This window comes from Chelon labrosus, assembly GCF_963514085.1.
Source record: "Chelon labrosus genome assembly, chromosome: 17".
NCBI lineage: Eukaryota > Metazoa > Chordata > Actinopteri > Mugiliformes > Mugilidae > Chelon > Chelon labrosus.
Window position 1 is genome coordinate 25,832,406 of NC_140350.1, and position 19,256 is coordinate 25,851,661.

Genomic DNA, 19,256 nt, shown 5'->3' on the forward strand with positions numbered 1-19,256 from the left:
CAGAACCGATAAAGAATCTCTTTCACATTTTATATTTCTGACTGATTTCACGCTGCAGGAAACAGCGAGTTCTGCAACTCTGGCTGGAATTTAAATGTGTGAAAGCGAAGCTAAAAATAATCTCAGCTGACTGACTTCTCTTTTCTGGTCAATTTAATCTCCCTCTGCTTCTTCTTCTTTCCCTGCTGCTACCACGACGGCGAGGGCAGAGTGCAAGAGATTCAGAGAGAGGTGAAAGAAAACCAAAAAAGCTTGGAGGTCACAAACTGTCAGCTGCTCTTGTAACGCAGCGCTCCCTCGTTGAACTCCAAACCTTTGAGAGCAGCAGCGAAGCCACAGCCGAACTCTCGCCCGACCATCTTTCATTTTTCTTCAATGACGCTGCATTTTCTGAAGTGGACTGCTCATTTAACAAAGTGCTGGCTTCTGCCTCAACAGTCTGTAACATCAAGTCATATCCAGTTATTTTCTACAGAATCTGGGTCCTCTACTTCCACAGAAAAGACAAAGCTAACTAATTATTAAGAAATCAGTCGTTACCATTAAGGTCTAAAGTGTATATTCTGAAGTTTGCAGCTGCTGGCTGGACAAATCCATCTGTAATGTTCATTTTTTAAATAATTATTTAGATTTAACTGATTGAATTAAACTGTATTTCCACAAAAATAGATGAACCACTAATCAAACTAATAACTGGAAGCCTTTTCACACTGAACATAAAGACATGAACATACCACTGACCAGTTCTGCTTTCTCTCTTTTCAATATTAAAGGTGCGTTCTGAAGTTTTCACCACTAGGGGTGCTATGGAGCAGCATGCAATTCCACAGTGCAGAACGACATAGCTAGCTAGCAAATATAAAACCAACAACAGTCAATTAAGTATAATTAAACTAGAACAAAATGTTTCTGCATAAAAATGTAAATGTTCTGTTTTTGTCTCATTTCTTTGTCTGATTAATGTCTCCATGTTCTCTTGACATATAACCCACATCCCTGATGATGATGCAGATATTTTATCAGATTGTTTTCAGTCATAATCTGATCTTTGTGAGGGTGTCTAAAATAACACAATAACAACGTGGTCAGTCAGTCGTACTTGGTTCTGAAACATCAGTAGATTGTTCGTGTAATATTATCACTAGTGAATATTATCAGATGTGTTATCCTGATGGATGTGACTGAGCAAGAAGCCTCCACTCGTATTCCTACAGTTAATCTGTGATTATTTCAGAGCTCCCTGCTGAACCAGACATTTTGTCTCCGTGTGAATAAAGAGAATCTGAGCTCACCACGATATAACCAGGACAATGTTAGGACTGTATATAAAATGAATCTGCTACTACAAATGTGAGGGTGTTTAGTGAAGTTGTGTGTAGAGCAGAGCTCACAAAATAAAGAAATAAAACCTAAATCAATAATATGAAGAGAGATTTTGGAGATGGAGAAGAGAGCAGACAGGGACACAAACCAAACGCTGAGAGAGAACAATGCAGCTCAGAAAACCTCACAACATCCAGATGCATTCCCCACTGAGACCAGAGACCAGTTTAATCTGGTTCCTTCCACTCATCATCTCAAATGTCTCCATAAAGTAGAAGAAGCAGCCTCCATCCAGGGTCACAGCTGTCTGGGATCAGTCCGAGTCTCCACATGGTCAGAGCACATTAAAGAATAAATGATCATCTTTAATTATTGGATTTCTCTTAGTTTCCAGAAGAAGAAGAAACAGACGAGTGTGGTGATTATGCTGTGAGCCTCCTCTACATGTCACCTGACTGAAACGATCAAATTCAAGAGACAAGACTTCTTCACACCAGCAGGAATCAGGGAAGCTGTTTTTTCTTGTCTTACAACAGTAACTTCTCCCTCCAAGTGTCTGCTGTGGAAAATAATCTCTTCAGTGTCAGATTATCCCCGTAAGGCCTGAAGCATGTCTGCTTTTGATTTGCTGGCTTCATTGTTTGGACGGCAGCCTAACGTCACCCCGTTCATCCCTCATCATGACGCTGACCTTGGCCTGACACGGCCGCCGTCCAACCAGCAACCTCACATTTCTCTGAGACACTTACTGAAGGTCATGACCCCATTATGATGCTCGTCTGTGAGTCAGCGGCCAGAAGAGACGATGGGAGAACGAAGAGCAAGAAAGAAGGCAGAGCTGAAGAAGGAGGAAATACCAGCACACCATCAGGAGGTGAAGCTGGGTCTGAAGACTGGTGACGTAGCAACGAAGGTGGGCTAATGGCCTCGGAAAAAAAGGCTATTTTGATGGATCGCCTGAAGAGAAAAGCAGCGTAAGTGATGTCTGATCACTAGTAATGAGACATTCTGTCCTCGTAGCCGTTAACTAATTAAATCTAAACAAGAATTAACTGCAGCAAACGGCACGGTGGAGAAATTATAGTTCAGGTCTAATCTGAGTCTTTGTCTCTAAAACAAATCAGATCTTAACATGTGAGAGTCTTTCCATCTTGTTCCAACATCTGGATCATGTCTCCAAGTCAACCAGCAGCTGTTGATGGTTCTGATCCAGCGGTAGGTAGAGATCCATTAGAGACAGCAGCTGTGACCACATGATGATGTTGGTGTTCATCTGATCCAGTCTCAGGTGCTGGTTGGGGACGCTACTTTCTAAATGTGCGTCATTGGCTGTAAATGTATTTAGAGCATTGACTCCTGAAGATTCATCTCCCTGCAGCTGACAGAAATCTTTTTTTTGTTCTTGTTGACAGAACGTAGACGTTCTCTCTTAGTTTCATTTCTGTGGAGTTCTCTGGGAGCTTTGTTCCCTGAGGTGCTGTTTCTACCAGGGTGATGCTGCTGCTGTGTCTAGGAGCCAGGAAACAAAAGTCTGAGTGCAGTCAACACCACAGACGACAAGAGAGACTGTAAGTACACAGTAAACCCCCCGTACAGAGGAGGGGATGCACCACATACCTGCAGACACGCTCTCATACACCTCTGCATCAGCTCCTGTTTCATAACACTCTTATATAAAAGAGGACGGTGCAGCGGCGCTACAGGCTTCCTCTATTTTGGACTCAAAGGTCAGTGTAGTTAAGAGCCCTCGCTATAGGTCCCTGTTGACAATTTACACGTTGAACTGAATGACTCACACTGATTTTACTTCATCTGCTGAAAACAACCCATGAAGTTTAAGGCCTCAACATTCCTCCTCCTCTCTGTCATGTATCTGGACTTATTCCAGCGCAGCAGCATCATCTCAAACCAACGGCACCATTAATGAATTCACAGCTGGATGAGCTGAGAACATAAACTACCTCTAGAAACTAAGACACGGCTAAAACTGTGACGATTTATCAAACAGAGAGAAAGAAGGAAAACATTTACATCAGAACAGATTTGACCAATCAACCTGTCAGACATTTATAAATATGATGTTTAAACTGCAGCTTGGACTGAAGACATTTAAGACTCAAGAGTTCTAGATTTAAAAAAGCAAATAAGTTCAATAAATCTGTTATTGTCTGGTCCTGTGTAGTGAAGGATATAGAGATGATGATGATGATGATGATGATGATGATGATGATGTCATACTGTGGTTTCTTAAACAGACGATAACAGTTAAATCCTGTTCGTCTGTATGTTGCTCTACTGACCCTGTTCTTCATGAATCAGACGGTAGATTAATAAATCAATGAAATACCTGCTGAGGGTTCAGGGTTCAGGAGGTCAGAGGTCAAACCTGGACACGTCTGATTGGTCTGAGCCTACTTCCTGATGGAGGATCTGTCACTAGAAACATGAGCTGACAGGAAGAAGCCTCCATCTGAGAGAGTTAATGAGAGCAGCCGGACGCTCACGTCTTCAGCATCTTTACTACAGAACAGATCAAGACTAATGTTCTTACAGTTTACTAGTTAAAGGTTTCTGGTGCTTGTTTGCAGAAGGAAGATGTTTCCTTAACTGTTCTCCACCTTTCTTCTTTGAATAACACTCAGAGCACCATCTTTGTGAAGCTAACAGACATAAAACCATAAAACCTCTTAACGTTTCTTTCCGTTTATAAAGGTTCAGGTTGTAACGTGATCCTGTAGCTGGTTCTGATGTTAACCTCAGCTTTAGTCGGCTGTGACTCTCCGGACCTGGTTCAGTTATGATGGAGAGAAACTCACATTCCTCCTCATCCTGTCATCCAGTGAAGCAGTGAGGAGTGTAGAAACCTTTTTCCTTTGATGGTGTAGAACAGAACACCATGAGCCCGTGGCTGTTTTGTTTTTCCTTTGACCTCCTCAGCGCTGCGTTGTGTAGACGACCTTGAGTCCAGACCTCAGTGTGAACACAAAGCTCGCCCAGGGCTGATAAACAAACTGTATTAATAAAATATTAGAACGGCCGAATAAATGTGAGCCGAGGAGAGGCCGACTACAGCGTCTGAGTTAACAGAGCTCAGAGGGTTTTCTGGCTCTCAGCTCGTCTTACCACCATTTTCTTCTTTTGTTAGAGGTGATTTGTCAGGTAATGGCTTCCTCAAACAGCTGGAGGGGGTCAAGGGGTCATATGATAGCAGCCTGCGGCCAATCAGAGGCCACGGATCACTTTGCATTCCTGAACGTCTGCAGATTGTTTGATATTGGATAACCCTGATTCTCTGGCTGCCCTTTTTATCAGTCATCTCTACTGTCGTCTAACGTCTCAGGTTCAACAGTTCTGTTCTCTTTTGCTTCAGGGACTGGACTTTTTTATCCAACTGCCCTTTTATTTTAGTAGCACTGGAGGAGAGACAGACATCAGTACTCATTTATCACGTCTGCCTGAGTTTTTACTAGATTTTGAAACTTCACAGTTTTTCTCTCTAATCTCAAACGTGCACACACTACAAGTCCTTCCATTATCCAGTCCAGCTACAAGCTGATTACACAACCACCAACCAAGAAGAACTGACTTCATTTATCAGTTTAACAGCTGTCTAAAGTAGCATGCTAGCTAACATTAGCTAAGACAGTTAGCATTTTTACTGTTACTTGGAAACAACTCACATCTCTGACTGGTTACTGAGGGTTTTTCTCTCTAATCTCAAACTTGATCTCAAACACTAGAAGATAGCCCTGCCAGATCAGGAAGTAAAACACAAACCATTTCCTGTATTTACTCCTCAGAATGTCCACAGTCCACATGAGAGGGAAAATCTAAAACTAAACTCTGAGAACATCGTCTGACCTGAAAGCTGACTGGATTTAAAAGGTCTGAGGACAGAGACGAGCTGGACGAAGACACATGGACGAAGAGACACTGCTGCAATGAACATAAAGACATGACAATACTATTAAGTTTTGTTTTCTCTCTTTTTTATATTAAAGGAGCGTTCTGGAGTTTTTGTCCACTGGGGGTGCTATTGAGTATCATTTATTTATTATTATTATTCCACTCACTGACAGCTGATGGCAGCAAAGTGAAGAATAACAAAGCCAGCTAGCAAATATAAAACCAATAAAAGTCAATAAACGTTAAATGAAGTAAGACAAAATGTTTCTGCATAAAAATCACAAATTTATTCTGGCTCATTTTTTGTCTGATTAATATTTTCATGGTCTTACGTATCTCTGAGACGTTAAGAATGAAAATAAAGCACGTCAGTGAAGATATTCTTGCAGATTTCTGTACTTTTGAGCTTTGCTGCGGTTTCTAAAATAACGTCACAGTGAAAACATATGAAAGATGTGAAACTAGAGAGAAAACAAAAACACAAGTCTCTGACACTATGAGGCAGTCATCATCTCCAAAGTCATTCCACACTAAAACAAGACAGATTTTGGGCAGTGGGCTGCCGTCTAGGTGTTTGGAGTCCTCATCAGGATCCTTGTTCCCGTTCTGAGCCAAGATGGAGCTTCATCCTTCTACATCTGGATCCACCTCTTGTTATCGCTTCACTTTCAGCCACTCACGACTGACGTTTCTACGCTCTCTGCCAGCGATGCAGAAAGTTCTGAGTGTGAGCAGAGGGAGGACGAGCTGAGACAAGGCTCACAGGGGACGAGTACTACGAGAGGACATCGTGTAATTAACCATCAGACGTCTACAGCTGTGAGTTCTGCTACGAAGAGGTGAACAAGATGAAGAAGAACATGATAAACTAAACACTCTTCATGATCAATCAGTCCACTCATCCACTCATCGGTTTCCTTCATCATTTGGTCTCACCAAGAGTATCTGGAGATAAATAATCAGCCTCATGTTTGAAAAGCTTCAGTATTTTTTCTTGGACAGACGTCGACTCTGAATCAAATTAGTTCCACATTAACTTTCCTCCACAGACTGTAGTAAAAGTAGACGCCATGACAGCTCCTCAAACGTGAAGCCCAAAGCCAGTAGAGCTCCCCCTGGTGGCTGGTTGCATTATAGTCCATAAGCTCCGCCCCCTCCATGTTAGTGGATGGGTCAAACTGTTGTTTAAGTTATGTACAGAAGTAATTCCTGTTGAAGCAGCCATTTTCTATCAGCTCACTAGCTTTGTCATCTTTGGTAGAATTGTTTCCATCATTAAGAATAAATCCAGACCTGTTTGATCCTGAGACATAACGTTTATCTTTAAATGTCCCTCCCAGATACATAGACAGTAGGCAGATGGGGTGTGGGGTGGAGGGTGGAGGGGTGTGTGGGGGGTATCCCGTGTTGTTTGGGGTCAGTCGTGTTTGGAAGTCTTTGCCTTTTGTTCAAACCTCGTCAAGTGTGAAAAACGAGGGCAGGCCTGAGGCCCCCGGCATCATCCCTCATCAGACTGAACCAGCAAACATCTGAACGCTAACCTTTGACTGACTGAATGACTACTGACTGACTACTGACTGACTGACTGACTGACTGAATGAATGAATGACTGAATGAATGACTGAATGAATGAATGACTGACTGACTGACTGACTGACTACTGACTACTGACTGAATGAATGACTGAATGAATGAATGACTGAATGACTGACTGACTACTGACTGAATGAATGACTGAATGAATGACTACTGACTACTGACTGACTACTGACTGACTGACTACTGACTACTGACTGACTGACTGAATGACTGACTGACTACTGACTGACTACTGACTGACTGACTACTGACTACTGACTGACTGACTGAATGAATGAATGACTGAATGAATGACTACTGACTGACTGACTACTGACTACTGACTGACTACTGACTGACTGACTGACTGACTGACTGAATGAATGACTACTGACTGACTGACTGACTGACTGACTACTGACTGACTGACTGAATGAATGACTGAATGAATGACTACTGACTACTGACTGACTACTGACTGACTGACTACTGACTACTGACTACTGACTGACTGACTGAATGACTGACTGACTGACTACTGACTGACTACTGACTGACTGACTACTGACTACTGACTGACTGACTGAATGAATGAATGACTGAATGAATGACTACTGACTGACTGACTACTGACTACTGACTGACTACTGACTGACTACTGACTGACTGACTGACTGACTGACTGAATGAATGACTACTGACTGACTGACTGACTGACTGACTGACTACTGACTGTCTGACTGAATGAATGACTGAATGAATGACTACTGACTGACTACTGACTGACTACTGACTGACTGACTACTGACTGACTACTGACTGACTGACTACTGACTGACTGACTGACTGACTGAATGAATGACTGAATGAATGACTACTGACTGACTGACTACTGACTGACTACTGACTGACTGACTGACTACTGACTGACTACTGACTGACTGAATACTAACTGACTACTGACTGACTGACTACTGACTGACTACTGACTGAATGACTGACTGAATGACTGACTGACTGACTGACTGACTACTTACTGACTGAATGACTGACTGAATGACTGACTGACTGACTGACTACTGACTACTGACTGACTGACTGACTGACTGACTGACTGACTGACTACTGACTGACTGACTGACTGAATCACTGACTGAATGACTGACTACTAACTGACTGACTGACTGACTGACTGACTGAATGACTGACTACTAACTACTGACTACTGACTGACTTAATGACTGACTGACTACTGACTGACTGACTACTGACAGACTACTGACTGACTGAATGACTGACTACTAACTACTAACTACTGACTGGCTGACTGACTGACTGACTGACTACTTACTGACTGAATGACTGACTGACTGACTGACTGACTACTTACTGACTGAATGACTGAATGACTGACTGAATGACTGACTACTAACTGACGACTGACTGACTGACTGACTGACTGACTGACTACTGACTGACTGACTGAATGACTGACTACTAACTGACTACTGACTGACTGACTGACTGACTGACTACTGACTGACTGACTACTGACAGACTACTGACTGACTGAATGACTGACTACTAACTACTGACTACTGACTACTGACTGACTGACTGACTACTGACTGACTGACTACTGACAGACTACTGACTGACTGAATGACTGACTACTAACTACTAACTACTGACTGACTACTGACAGACTACTGACTGACTGAATGACTGACTACTGACTGACTACTGACTGACTGAATGACTGACTGACTGACTACTAACTACTGACTGACTGACTGACTACTGACTACTGACTGACTGACTACTGACTACTAACTACTGACTGACTGACTGACTACTGACTGACTGACTGACTACTGACTGACTACTGACTACTGACTGACTGACTACTGACTGACTGAATGACTGACTACTGACTGACTACTGACTGACTGACTACTAACTACTGACTACTGACTGACTGACTGACTGACTGACTACTGACTGGCTGACTGACTACTGACTGGCTGACTGACTGCTTGCCACCCCTCACAGCTCCACACATGACACCAGACCTGATTTACACTTCAACACTTTGGTGAAGACGTGTGAAGGAAAAAGCCTCATTTCCTGTCGGATTAACAGCTCAACAAGAGAGTTCAGACTGTCAGGACACACACATCCTGGAAGAACGATGGAAACCAGTCCTGGGTCTGAATAATAAATAAAACCAACCAAACAGAAACCTGTAGCATCGGTAGTCCTTTCAGAAATCAAAAAACATTACCATAAGAACCTAGAACCACCACTAGTTCTGGAGAGGTTCTGACCCAGTCAACTAGAGTTTGTTTCTTGTCATAATGTCAAATCCTTCCACTTGAACATTTTCCCTCCTGATGCTTCCAACATCAACTTTGAGGATAAAATGTTCAACTTGCTGCCTGATACATCCACCACCAACTGACAGGAGCCACGGCAACAAGACAATCAGTGTCAGTGGTCATAATGTTACGGCTGATTATCTTCACTGGACAAATCATTGATGTTGTGCTGAAGGTCCAGACCACTCAGACACAAGGTTCATCTCTGGATCATCCATAATTTAATTAACTGATGGTCAGAGAAACGCTGAGTCAAAGCAGAAGAAGAGTCAGAGCTGATCCAGAATAATGAGCAGCAGAACTAACCCACTAACACTAACCCCACTAACACTAACACTAACACTAACCCACTAACACTAACCCCACTAACACTAACCCCACTAACCCCACTAACACTAACACTAACCCACTAACCCCACTAACACTAACACTAACCCCACTAACACTAAGGCCCTGTCCACACGCAAACGCCAAAAGGAAAACGATCTTTTTTTTCTCCGTTTTTGACGTCATCGTTTCAAGAAATATCCTGTCCACACGTATCCGTTTTAGCTCGACCTGAAACGCTACTTCATATTCCAGGCCTATAGGTGGCGCTGTTTCAGTTTCAGAAATTCACCCAAAACGGAGAAGAAGAGACGGAGCATGCGCACAAATCTCGAGCGCTGTTTACAAATCTCCTTTTTTTGCTCAGCGTGGTGGCACAGGAGCATGATATTTAGCCCTAGTAGCCCTAATAGGCTCAATATCTTCTCCAGCAGGTAAACTAGCATGTAGTCCGCCATTGTTGTTGATGTTGTTATGAGACGTCTCGCGGGAGGTGGAAGGCTGCTGGGGGGGGGCGAATACGATGACGTCATCGTATTCGTTTTAGGCGTCTACACAGAAACGCTAGAGGTGCGTTTTCAAATTTCTCCACCCTGGGACCCGTTTTCAGAAAAGTGCGTTTTAGGGCTATGCGTTTACGGGATACGTGTGGACGCTCGGCCAAAACGATGAAAAAAACCTCAGATTTTGCGTTTGCGTGTGGACAGGGCCTAACACTAACCCCACTAACCCCCCTAACCCACTAACACTAACCCCCCTAACCCCCCTAACACTAACATTAACCCACTAACACTAACCCCACTAACAAACTAACACTAACCCCACTAACACTAACCCCCTAACACTAACACTAACACTAACCCCCTAACACTAACACTAACCCCACTAACACTAACACTAACCCCACTAACACTAACACTAACCCCACTAACACTAACATTAACCCACTAACACTAACCCCACTAACACTAACACTAACCCCACTAACACTAACACTAACCCACTAACACTAACCCAGGTTCATGTTTAACGGTTTAGACGGCGACTACTCTAACCCAGAGATAACCTGAGCTCCATGCTTCTTTGGCTGGTTTCACTGAAGCTGCAGCAGCGACCACCAAGGACGTCAGGTTAAACTTTAACTGGAGTCAAATATTAAAAGAAACTTGTGAAACTAAATCAACATTTTCAATCAGTTCCTCTTTTCACTTTCTGTCCGAACCAAAACAACAGGAGAAGGAGGAAGGAGCGACACAAACACCGAAACTACTCTGATGGAAAACATTCAGAAAGAATACTGTCAAGGATTCAACTTCCCACTCACCAGCCAAAACATTAGGTACACCAATGCATCCTAATAAAGAGTCCTGCACTAACTCTGGTCAAGTTTACGTTGTGTCTGAACTGATCATGTTTCAGTTCTGGTCACTAACAAATGACATCACGTCTAATGATCTTGCTCCATTTAATCACCAGAGTGTGATATTATTTAATATTATTTATAAAGTTCACTGTGTCAGTCATGTGACAGAAGCTTCTCTGTTAATGTTTCTTTGTTCTGTGATATTAAAATGAACTTTGTGTTGATTTGACTCTAGGAAGTAAAATATATATAAGTCAAAATATTAGGTACACTAGTGAATGTATTCTAATCTAAATCCTCCTTCATTAGTGTTATAACGTTCACTGACGTCAGTAAAGATGTAAATCACTGGAGCTGCTGTTAAACTGGATTAAGAACAACGTTGGTTTAGAACTAATGATCTGGAGAAAGTTAACTTTACATTTAATTTATATTTAAATCAACAATTAAAGTTCTATTAACTTCTCTGTATAAACACTGATGAAGCAGCAACGACTACTTTATCTCACTTTGACTAAAAGATGTTAAAATGAAATCAATGTTTTTATTTATTTGTCTTTAATTTACTTTGAGATTCAGATTCAGAGGTTTAGTTTTATACTGGTGTACCTAATGAAGTGGCCAGTAGGTGTATACACAGCTGTAAATAATCTGTTTCTGTTTCTACTTCAGCATCATGAACCCTCTAGTAAAATGGACTGGTGTACCTAATGAAGTGGCCAGGGCTCAATCAGATCCATGGACTTTTTTAATCCTTACATTTCTCTACTTCTCTGTGAGGAGAGGCCACAAAGGGTGATGATGGAAACCCCCCTCCTCTTCCTCCTCCTCCTCCTCCTCTCCCTCCCCCTCTCCCCCCCTCCTCCTCCCCCCCCCAGCCATCGGCCTCGCCCCTCTCCTCTTCAGGGGCTCATCAGTGTCTCCGGCCCGGGCCCATCAAGCCTCAAAATGCCGCTGTAGGGCCTAACAGTGAAGCCTGGACCAGGTCCCAGGTGTCTCTGGGGGGGCCTCGGTCTCCCCAGGACCCGCGTGGACCCGAGGGACGGAAACAAAGCGCAGTTATTTGTCCCGGTGCGCACGGACTCTGCGGACCTGCTGCTCCCTGACCGGACACCTCCTCCAACAAACCGCTCCACTCTCACTGGTGCACTGACTCCTTCAACTCCTCTGTGCTGCTGCTCCGAGCTGAAAGATCCGCGGAGTTCACAGGATGATGGAGGAGGAGGAGGAGGAGGAGGAGGTGGTGGTGGTGGTGGTTGGTGGTGCGCGGTGTGCGCTCCCGGGTCCTTGCGCATCCTCAGCGCGCACCAAGCCCGGACAACAAAAAACCCCCAAATGGAGCCGAGAGAGAGGAGGAAAGGCAGGTAGGAGGAACAGGAGGAAGAGGAGGACGAGGAGGACGAGGAGGTGCAGGACTCACCAGTCGGTGTCCGAGGTCTCGTCGATGACGTCTTGGTACGCGGTCAGCAGGGCCAGCCGGTTCTTCCCGAGGTTCACAGACATGGTTCCGTCCCTGCGAGCATCCAGACCGCTGCTGATGGAGAGAGACGCGGAATGAGAGCAGGAGGAGGACGGAGAGGAGGAGGAGGAGGAGGAAGAGGAGGAGGAGGAGGAGGAGGCTCTGACTGGTGGAGACAAAGAGGACAGCCTGGTGTCTGACGGGTCCTAGCGCCCGAGGAGTCAGTGACTGCTTCACTGAGATCAGCTGATGTTCAAGGGTTTTATTCTAAACTAGTTTCTATCTTTATATATTATATTAAATCAATCTGAACATTTTACAATAAAATATTCTCTCTTCATAAATTTAGTTTAAAGGATAAAAATGTAAACGTTAAGAAAGACTCGTCCACGTCCAACGAGTAGAGACAAACAGGACGTCCTGTCATGTCCTGGAGTAAAACTGTCCAAAATGTAAAGAATGATTTTAACTAAAAGAAAACCTTGATCAATACAGGAACATTAGCTAGAGCTGTGGCCATATCATTAGGTACACTAGTAGAACAGTCCTGCTCTGAATGTTCAGTTTAGTTTCTGACAGATGTTGATTCAACTGTTGAACCAACACGTGTTCCTAATGTTTTGACGGTTTAGACTAAATAACAGAAACACTTTAATGTTTAACAGCAGCTCATCCTCTAAAACGATCCTCCAGGTGAATCAGCACCTTTACAGCCACGGATCAATGACTTCAGTTTAACATCTCCTCCTCCTCCTCATCTCCTCCTTCATCCTCCTTGTTGGTCACCATGGAAACGGTCATTGATCAGGTTTAAACCACATTGATCCATATCTCTGTCTCTGATCTGTTTTATCTTTCTAGGACTGTTTTCTTTCTTCCTCTCTCTCTCTCGTCTGTGGCGGCGGTGCCCGGTTGTCCCGGTTGTCCCGGTAACCCCGTCGGCTTCACAGTGGAGTTGAACCCCACGCCAGGCCCGACCCGACCCGACGGCGGCTGGCAGCGAGCCCACATACCTTCCCTCCTCTGTCAGAGCTCCACACTGAGGAGAATGGAGGGGGGGGGGGGGTCAGTCCCCTTTTATTTAGCCTGTAGCTGTTTACGCTCTAAGAGCTCTGTGAATATCTTAGTAAATATATATTATATATATTATATAGGTCACTTAATCCAACTGAGGGAAAAGACGACAATGAACCAGTGAACCTCTAAACAGAGTCTGGCTCTTTGTGGAGCTGAATTACTAAACATCAGATATTAACACAGTTACTGAAAGTAGACGGAGAGAAGCAAAGACACGGAACAGGAACAGAACGCTGCTGAAATAGTTTACTGACTAAAATGAGCCAATATTACATATCAGAGAGGAGCTCCTCTAGGATCCAATCAGAGTCCATGTGTTCAGAAGTGTTTCCATCAATGTGATGAGACTCAGGTGTGGTTCAGGTCCTGGTTTAGTTTCAGTCAATCAGGGATTTGTCTCAGTCTGATCTTCACGTTTGTGGAAGTGATGGCGCTCAGATAGCGGCCTAAATATACTAAATATACTAAATATATTAAATATACTAAATATACTAAATAAGTAATGAATAATAATAATAGTAATAATAATAATAATAAGCGGCACTGTACTCAACTTTTCAACCATTTTACTACAGTATAAGGTATAAACTCTGTAGGTAATAATAGGCTGGTTTAATATAGTGAATATTCATGTTTAATTATCAGTAAATATATAAACAATATTCTTAATGTAACCTTTAAAACTAGCATTAACTGTTAGAAAGTCTTTCATTTAAAGGTGTGTCTGTTTTTAGTCAGTCTAGTCCATAACAGTCCTAAACTTTAATAACGTGTCAAAGGGTTTAGTTCTAACATCTTATTTAAAACTGAAGCAGCTCGACTCTGGCGACCCCTGTGGTGACATGCTGTAACTGCAGGTGAGTTTTTTAAACCTCACTTTCCAGAAAACCAATCAGCAACCAGCCTCTGTGACATCATGAGTCAACTGATACTTAGCCCCGCCTACTGCCTCCTGAAGAAAGATAAGTGTCCAATGATGACACAGCTAATACGCTAAGTGCATGACTCTACTCTGGCGGGTGACGACGCCCATTTGTCTTTAATTCTGTAAATCAAGACCTTTTATCGTCTCAGTCTGAAGCAGCTGCGTTAAAACCAAACAGACGTCTCTTCTCTGCTGCTGCTGTGATAAAGACCGAGTCCAAACCAGACTGAACCGACACTAAACTGCCTCTTTTCTTAACGGAGGCTCTGACTGGACAAATTAGCCTGTCAGCGCTGAAAGGTGGAGATTACACCGACTCTGCTCCAGCTTCAGCCAGGAATAAATTACACTTTAGAAAATCAGAGTGTTTTAATCCTCCGAGCGTCATCGAAGAGCAGCTTTAGGAATCAGACCACATGACTTTTAAATTCTGTTTTTCCAAGTTTTCTTCTGACGGGAGAACAAAGAAATGAGTTCTCAGCTGAAGAAGATTTTTCTCCAAGATGACACGTTTATTAAACTAAAGAGCATTTAAATGAAGAATTATATTCAGCAGCAGCCACAATTATCACCTTCTTATAACGATAACAATCCTATATTCACTCTCTTTTAGCTCTGGTTTGGTCTCCACCAGGAGTCCGTCTGCTGGTGAGTCTGTGGTGAGGAGAAGATCGTGTTCTGAAAACAATCGTCCTTTCTTTTGGAGAGCTAAACACAGAGTAACACGTAATGTTGAAACTTTGAAATTAATTAGTTGGAAATGTGTGACGAAGTGTTTTAGGGTAGCAACAGATTCAGAGATGTTGCCTGATGTCATTAGTCATGAATGGAGAAAATAAAACAGGCTGTGGTACGAGGCTGTAAACGTCATGAACTGACAGCACTTGGTTCACTGCTTGTTTGGTTCATTCATTCATTCATCTTCTATACCCGTTTAGTCCTGTTAAGGGTCACAGGGGGTCTGCTGGAGCCTATCCCAGCTGTCATCGGGCGAGAGGCAGGGGTACACCCTGGACAGGTCTCCAGTCCATCGCAGGGCTGCTTGTTTGGTTTTAAAGATAAAACTGATCGTGTTCATTTCAAATGCTGAACTTTAAAATAGTCTAAAATTTCCAGTGCAACATAAACGTTGTTGATCTCTAACCACAGTAGGACAATCAATGTGTTCTCAGATATCACCTTTAAAAAGCTTTAATTTGTCAATTTAAACACAACTTTCATAATTTGACCTGTTTTAATGCAGCTGGTTAAAACTGTGATTCTGATTCTGATTCCTGTTTTAATGTGGAAACTAAATAAATAGGTATTGGTTTTATTTGTGGTAGTAAAAGAAAACGAAGGAGTCCACTGTCTGCTTCTTTTTGTTTCCTAGCTTCAGCCTCCTTCACCGTGGCAGAGGGGTATTCATTGATTTATTGATCAGCTTCTATACTGGGATGTCTCTGAAGGAGGAGGAAGACAGGAGGACAGATGGAGGACAAAACAAAAGGAAAGACAAAGCTCCATTTCCCTTTCATCACTTCCTGGATCGTGAACGACAGACAAATTAAAAGCTCTCTCTCCTGAAGCCGGCGTCCTCAGAGATGCTCTCAGAGTTAAGCCTGGTTTAAACAGCAGAGGTTATTGGTTTAATTCCTCTTTTGCCATTTTGTCACACAGAGATCAGCTCCACCCTCCAACGTCTCATTTCATTCAGAATGAATGTTTCTGTCCAAGAACAGATGTGGGCGGCGAATGTGGAGCCAGATTAGAGAAATAAAAACCAAACTGGGGATTAAATCTGAACACAGTGAATCTGAGAGAGTGTCTCTGTAAGTGGATTTTATTCTGAACAGACAAAGAGGGGTGACTTCAAAAGAAAATATTAATGAGTCTCACAGGGTTACACGTCTGCCTGTGGAGGAAAAACCCAGCTCACATACCAGACCGATGAGACAGAGGCCTGTGGTGAGTTCTGTAATCCAAAACCGGGTCAGGGCCGGACCGACTGACACCAAATAATAAATAAATAATACGGTTATACTGAGGCTGGATTGATCTTTACAATCCAAAACTATGAAGCTCTCAGCTCCTCTCAGATATTTAAGGCCACAGTGTGGAACGTCTGTCTCCCCCTTCTGGTAGAAACAGTAATTACACAAACATCAGTGAGACGTGTGGAACCAACGCCCTTCACTGAACTACGCCCAACTTTGAGGAACAGTGGTTGAAAGTTGTTCCTTTGCCTCCATCTATTGGGCTTATAGTGGTACTAATACCACACAGTCATCTAGTAGTGACAGTTAGCTTAGCATTGATACGTAGCATGCCTTGGTGACTGGTTCCCCTGGGGAGTTCCATGTGTGAACAACATGGAGGAAATCTCCATCTTCTTCTGGATTGTATAATGATCTCAATGGTAGAATGTGATGATGTCCAGGAGAAATAAAATGTCCAAAGGTTGAATTGTGTGTACGTTGCCTCCTGTAGTGGAATCAGGAGGATTTTGTAGCCAGATTCACTTTCAAGAGGTAAGAACCCAACGTGGAACACTTTGGGTTCTTTGGTTCTCCACATGTCCAGATGGAGAGTGGGCCTGGTTCTATTGTTACTAGAACCTTTGTGGTATTTCTCTAAACTCTTGGTCCAGTTCTAGTCAAGGGGTTGCTGAATGAGTTCAGAATGATATCATTGCTATCAGGGTGTTTTCTACTCTCTGATCTAGAAGATGTTTTAGTTGATCACTAATTAATCAGACACAATGTTACTGACACTGAGAATCCGTTCTCTGCAGACTGGGTCAAATAAAGACATAAACAATAATATTAACTGATGTAAAATTAGTTGGAAATATTAATAAAAGTTGTTGTATTTTGTGTTTAGTTTGTTTAGTTTCTCTGTGTCTCCAGAGGTTAAACCTGCAGGACTTTCCTTTGACGTCCTCTGAAACCAGGTCTAACCAGGTTTCCCCCCCCCACCAGCGTTATTATTCTGCAGGAGTCTGGCCCCCACAGCGTTATAAAAACAAGAACACACTCTGAGAGTCGGTAACAATGCTCCTGCAGCAGAGTGAGGAATGTGTTCATTTCCTCTTTGGTGTGAATGTTTACTCTCTGGACGTCTGAAAGTCCTGCAGCGAAGGAATGTGTTCATGTGTCAGACGCTGAGGAAAGCTCATCATGTAAATCAAAGTTCTTGGTGAAGACGTGGTTTATGGCCAGAAAAAAACACAACAACAAACAGTAACTCAAGAATATTGTTCCCTTTGTTTTAGCTAAAACAGGAGCAGCAGGAACATTTAACAGAGAAGGAACGAGAGTGGGACTGTACAGACCAAACTCCACTTCTGTGCCACTCTATTAGGTACACCAGTGAATGCATTCTGATCTAAATCCTCCTCCATGACTGTTATAATGTTCAGTTATGATGAAGCAGCGCCATAAAGGAGGTAATTCAACTGGATGGAGGCTGTAGTTTAGTTTGTGATGCTGAACATGAGTGAGTTCAATAACACTAGACACTACAGCCTCCAGCATGAAAACACAGTGTCATCAATAACTCTCTCTGTTATATAAACTAATGCTGAGGATTTAATACAGGACTGAATGTGTTCACCAGTGTACCTAATGAAATGGCCATTAAGTGTATACTGACACACACCTTAAAAGCAGCATCATCTTAGCAGCCCTATTGATCATGGGTTTCTTTTAGTTTACAATCATTCTCTGCAGTTCTTCCTGTTTTATTGTTAAAATCTGTCTTTTACTTTGAAACTACAAACATTTCATGACATCACATAACCAGGAAATCCTGTTTGCCTCATTTTCCATGAACATGTGACAAGAAACAGGTCCTCCATCATCTGAGGTCACTGACAATTAACACGTGTTTAAGATTAAATAACAATGATCTGGGGTTAGTTTCATTTCTATATTTTAAACCTAATGTATAAAGGGTTACGTTTTTATGCAAAATGCTAAAATAAATATTAATAAAAAACATTTATTTTATTCATATCTATTCTTCCAGACATGATAAAGAACGGATCTGACATTGATTCATCTTTCCACAACAGTTTTAAATAACTGACATGATCATAAAAGCATTTTAATGTTTAACATGTTTAATAATTTAACAGTGATGTGTGGTCACAGGCCTTTGTCTCCATCTAGTGTTCAGTCTCAGGAATCACAGGAAGGTCAAAGTTCATAGTTTTATCTCAGTGAAATAATAAAAAGACACATTTCACCGTTTTCATTTAACTGATTCATAATAAAATATTAAAGTTGTCATTTAAGTTATTGTTTCTGTCTAAATATTAGTATTTTCTTTGTTATCGCCATTAACAGTAAAACAACATAACTATATACTGACATTCATCACTATCTTTATCAAAGTAATGACTTTTACAAATCATATATTTCATAGATTTATATTTTAAACTAGTTATCCCGATTCGTCAAAATGTTTTTTATTTTTATTTTACAGTTACATCCATGACCAGCAGGGGGCGACCTGAGATAGTGAGTCGCAGCTTTTAATAAGCAGCTAGCATTAGCAAACATGCTAATGCTAATACTCAGGAGCATCATATGGTTAGCTACCTTGAAGCTATCATGGTTAGCTACCTTGAAGCTATCATGGTTAGCTACCTTGAAGCTATCACTTCGTAGTTTAAACGTTTAAAGCTCTTTACTCACCGCTTGGTTTTCTGTCTTCGAGGCTCCTCGGTCGATCACTGACATTTAAATGAACTAACGATCTGTGTTTGACTGACAGGCGACGTGCACAGACATGGTGGCGAGGACACGCCCTCTTCCTCTCAGTGACCGAAGGCGGACCAATGAGGCAGACCGGACTCAGCAGTGACTCACTATCGCCCCCTGACGTAGAAACTGGTACTACAAGACGGGACAGGCTAGCAGGTTAGCATGCTAACTT

At 42.5% G+C, this 19,256-nt stretch overlaps 1 protein-coding gene across 1 annotated transcript in view; it reads right to left on the reverse strand.

Moving 5' to 3' along the window:
* The window catches only part of dbn1 (drebrin 1), a 72,799-nt gene extending 60,384 nt beyond the window's left edge, over positions 1-12,415 (reverse strand). The window contains exon 1 of the mRNA XM_084564918.1: positions 12,296-12,415. Coding sequence (XP_084421044.1) covers positions 12,296-12,378 — 83 coding nt within the window. The 5' untranslated portion in view covers positions 12,379-12,415. The remainder of the gene's footprint in view (positions 1-12,295) is intronic.
* Between the last annotated feature and the right edge of the window lie 6,841 nt (positions 12,416-19,256).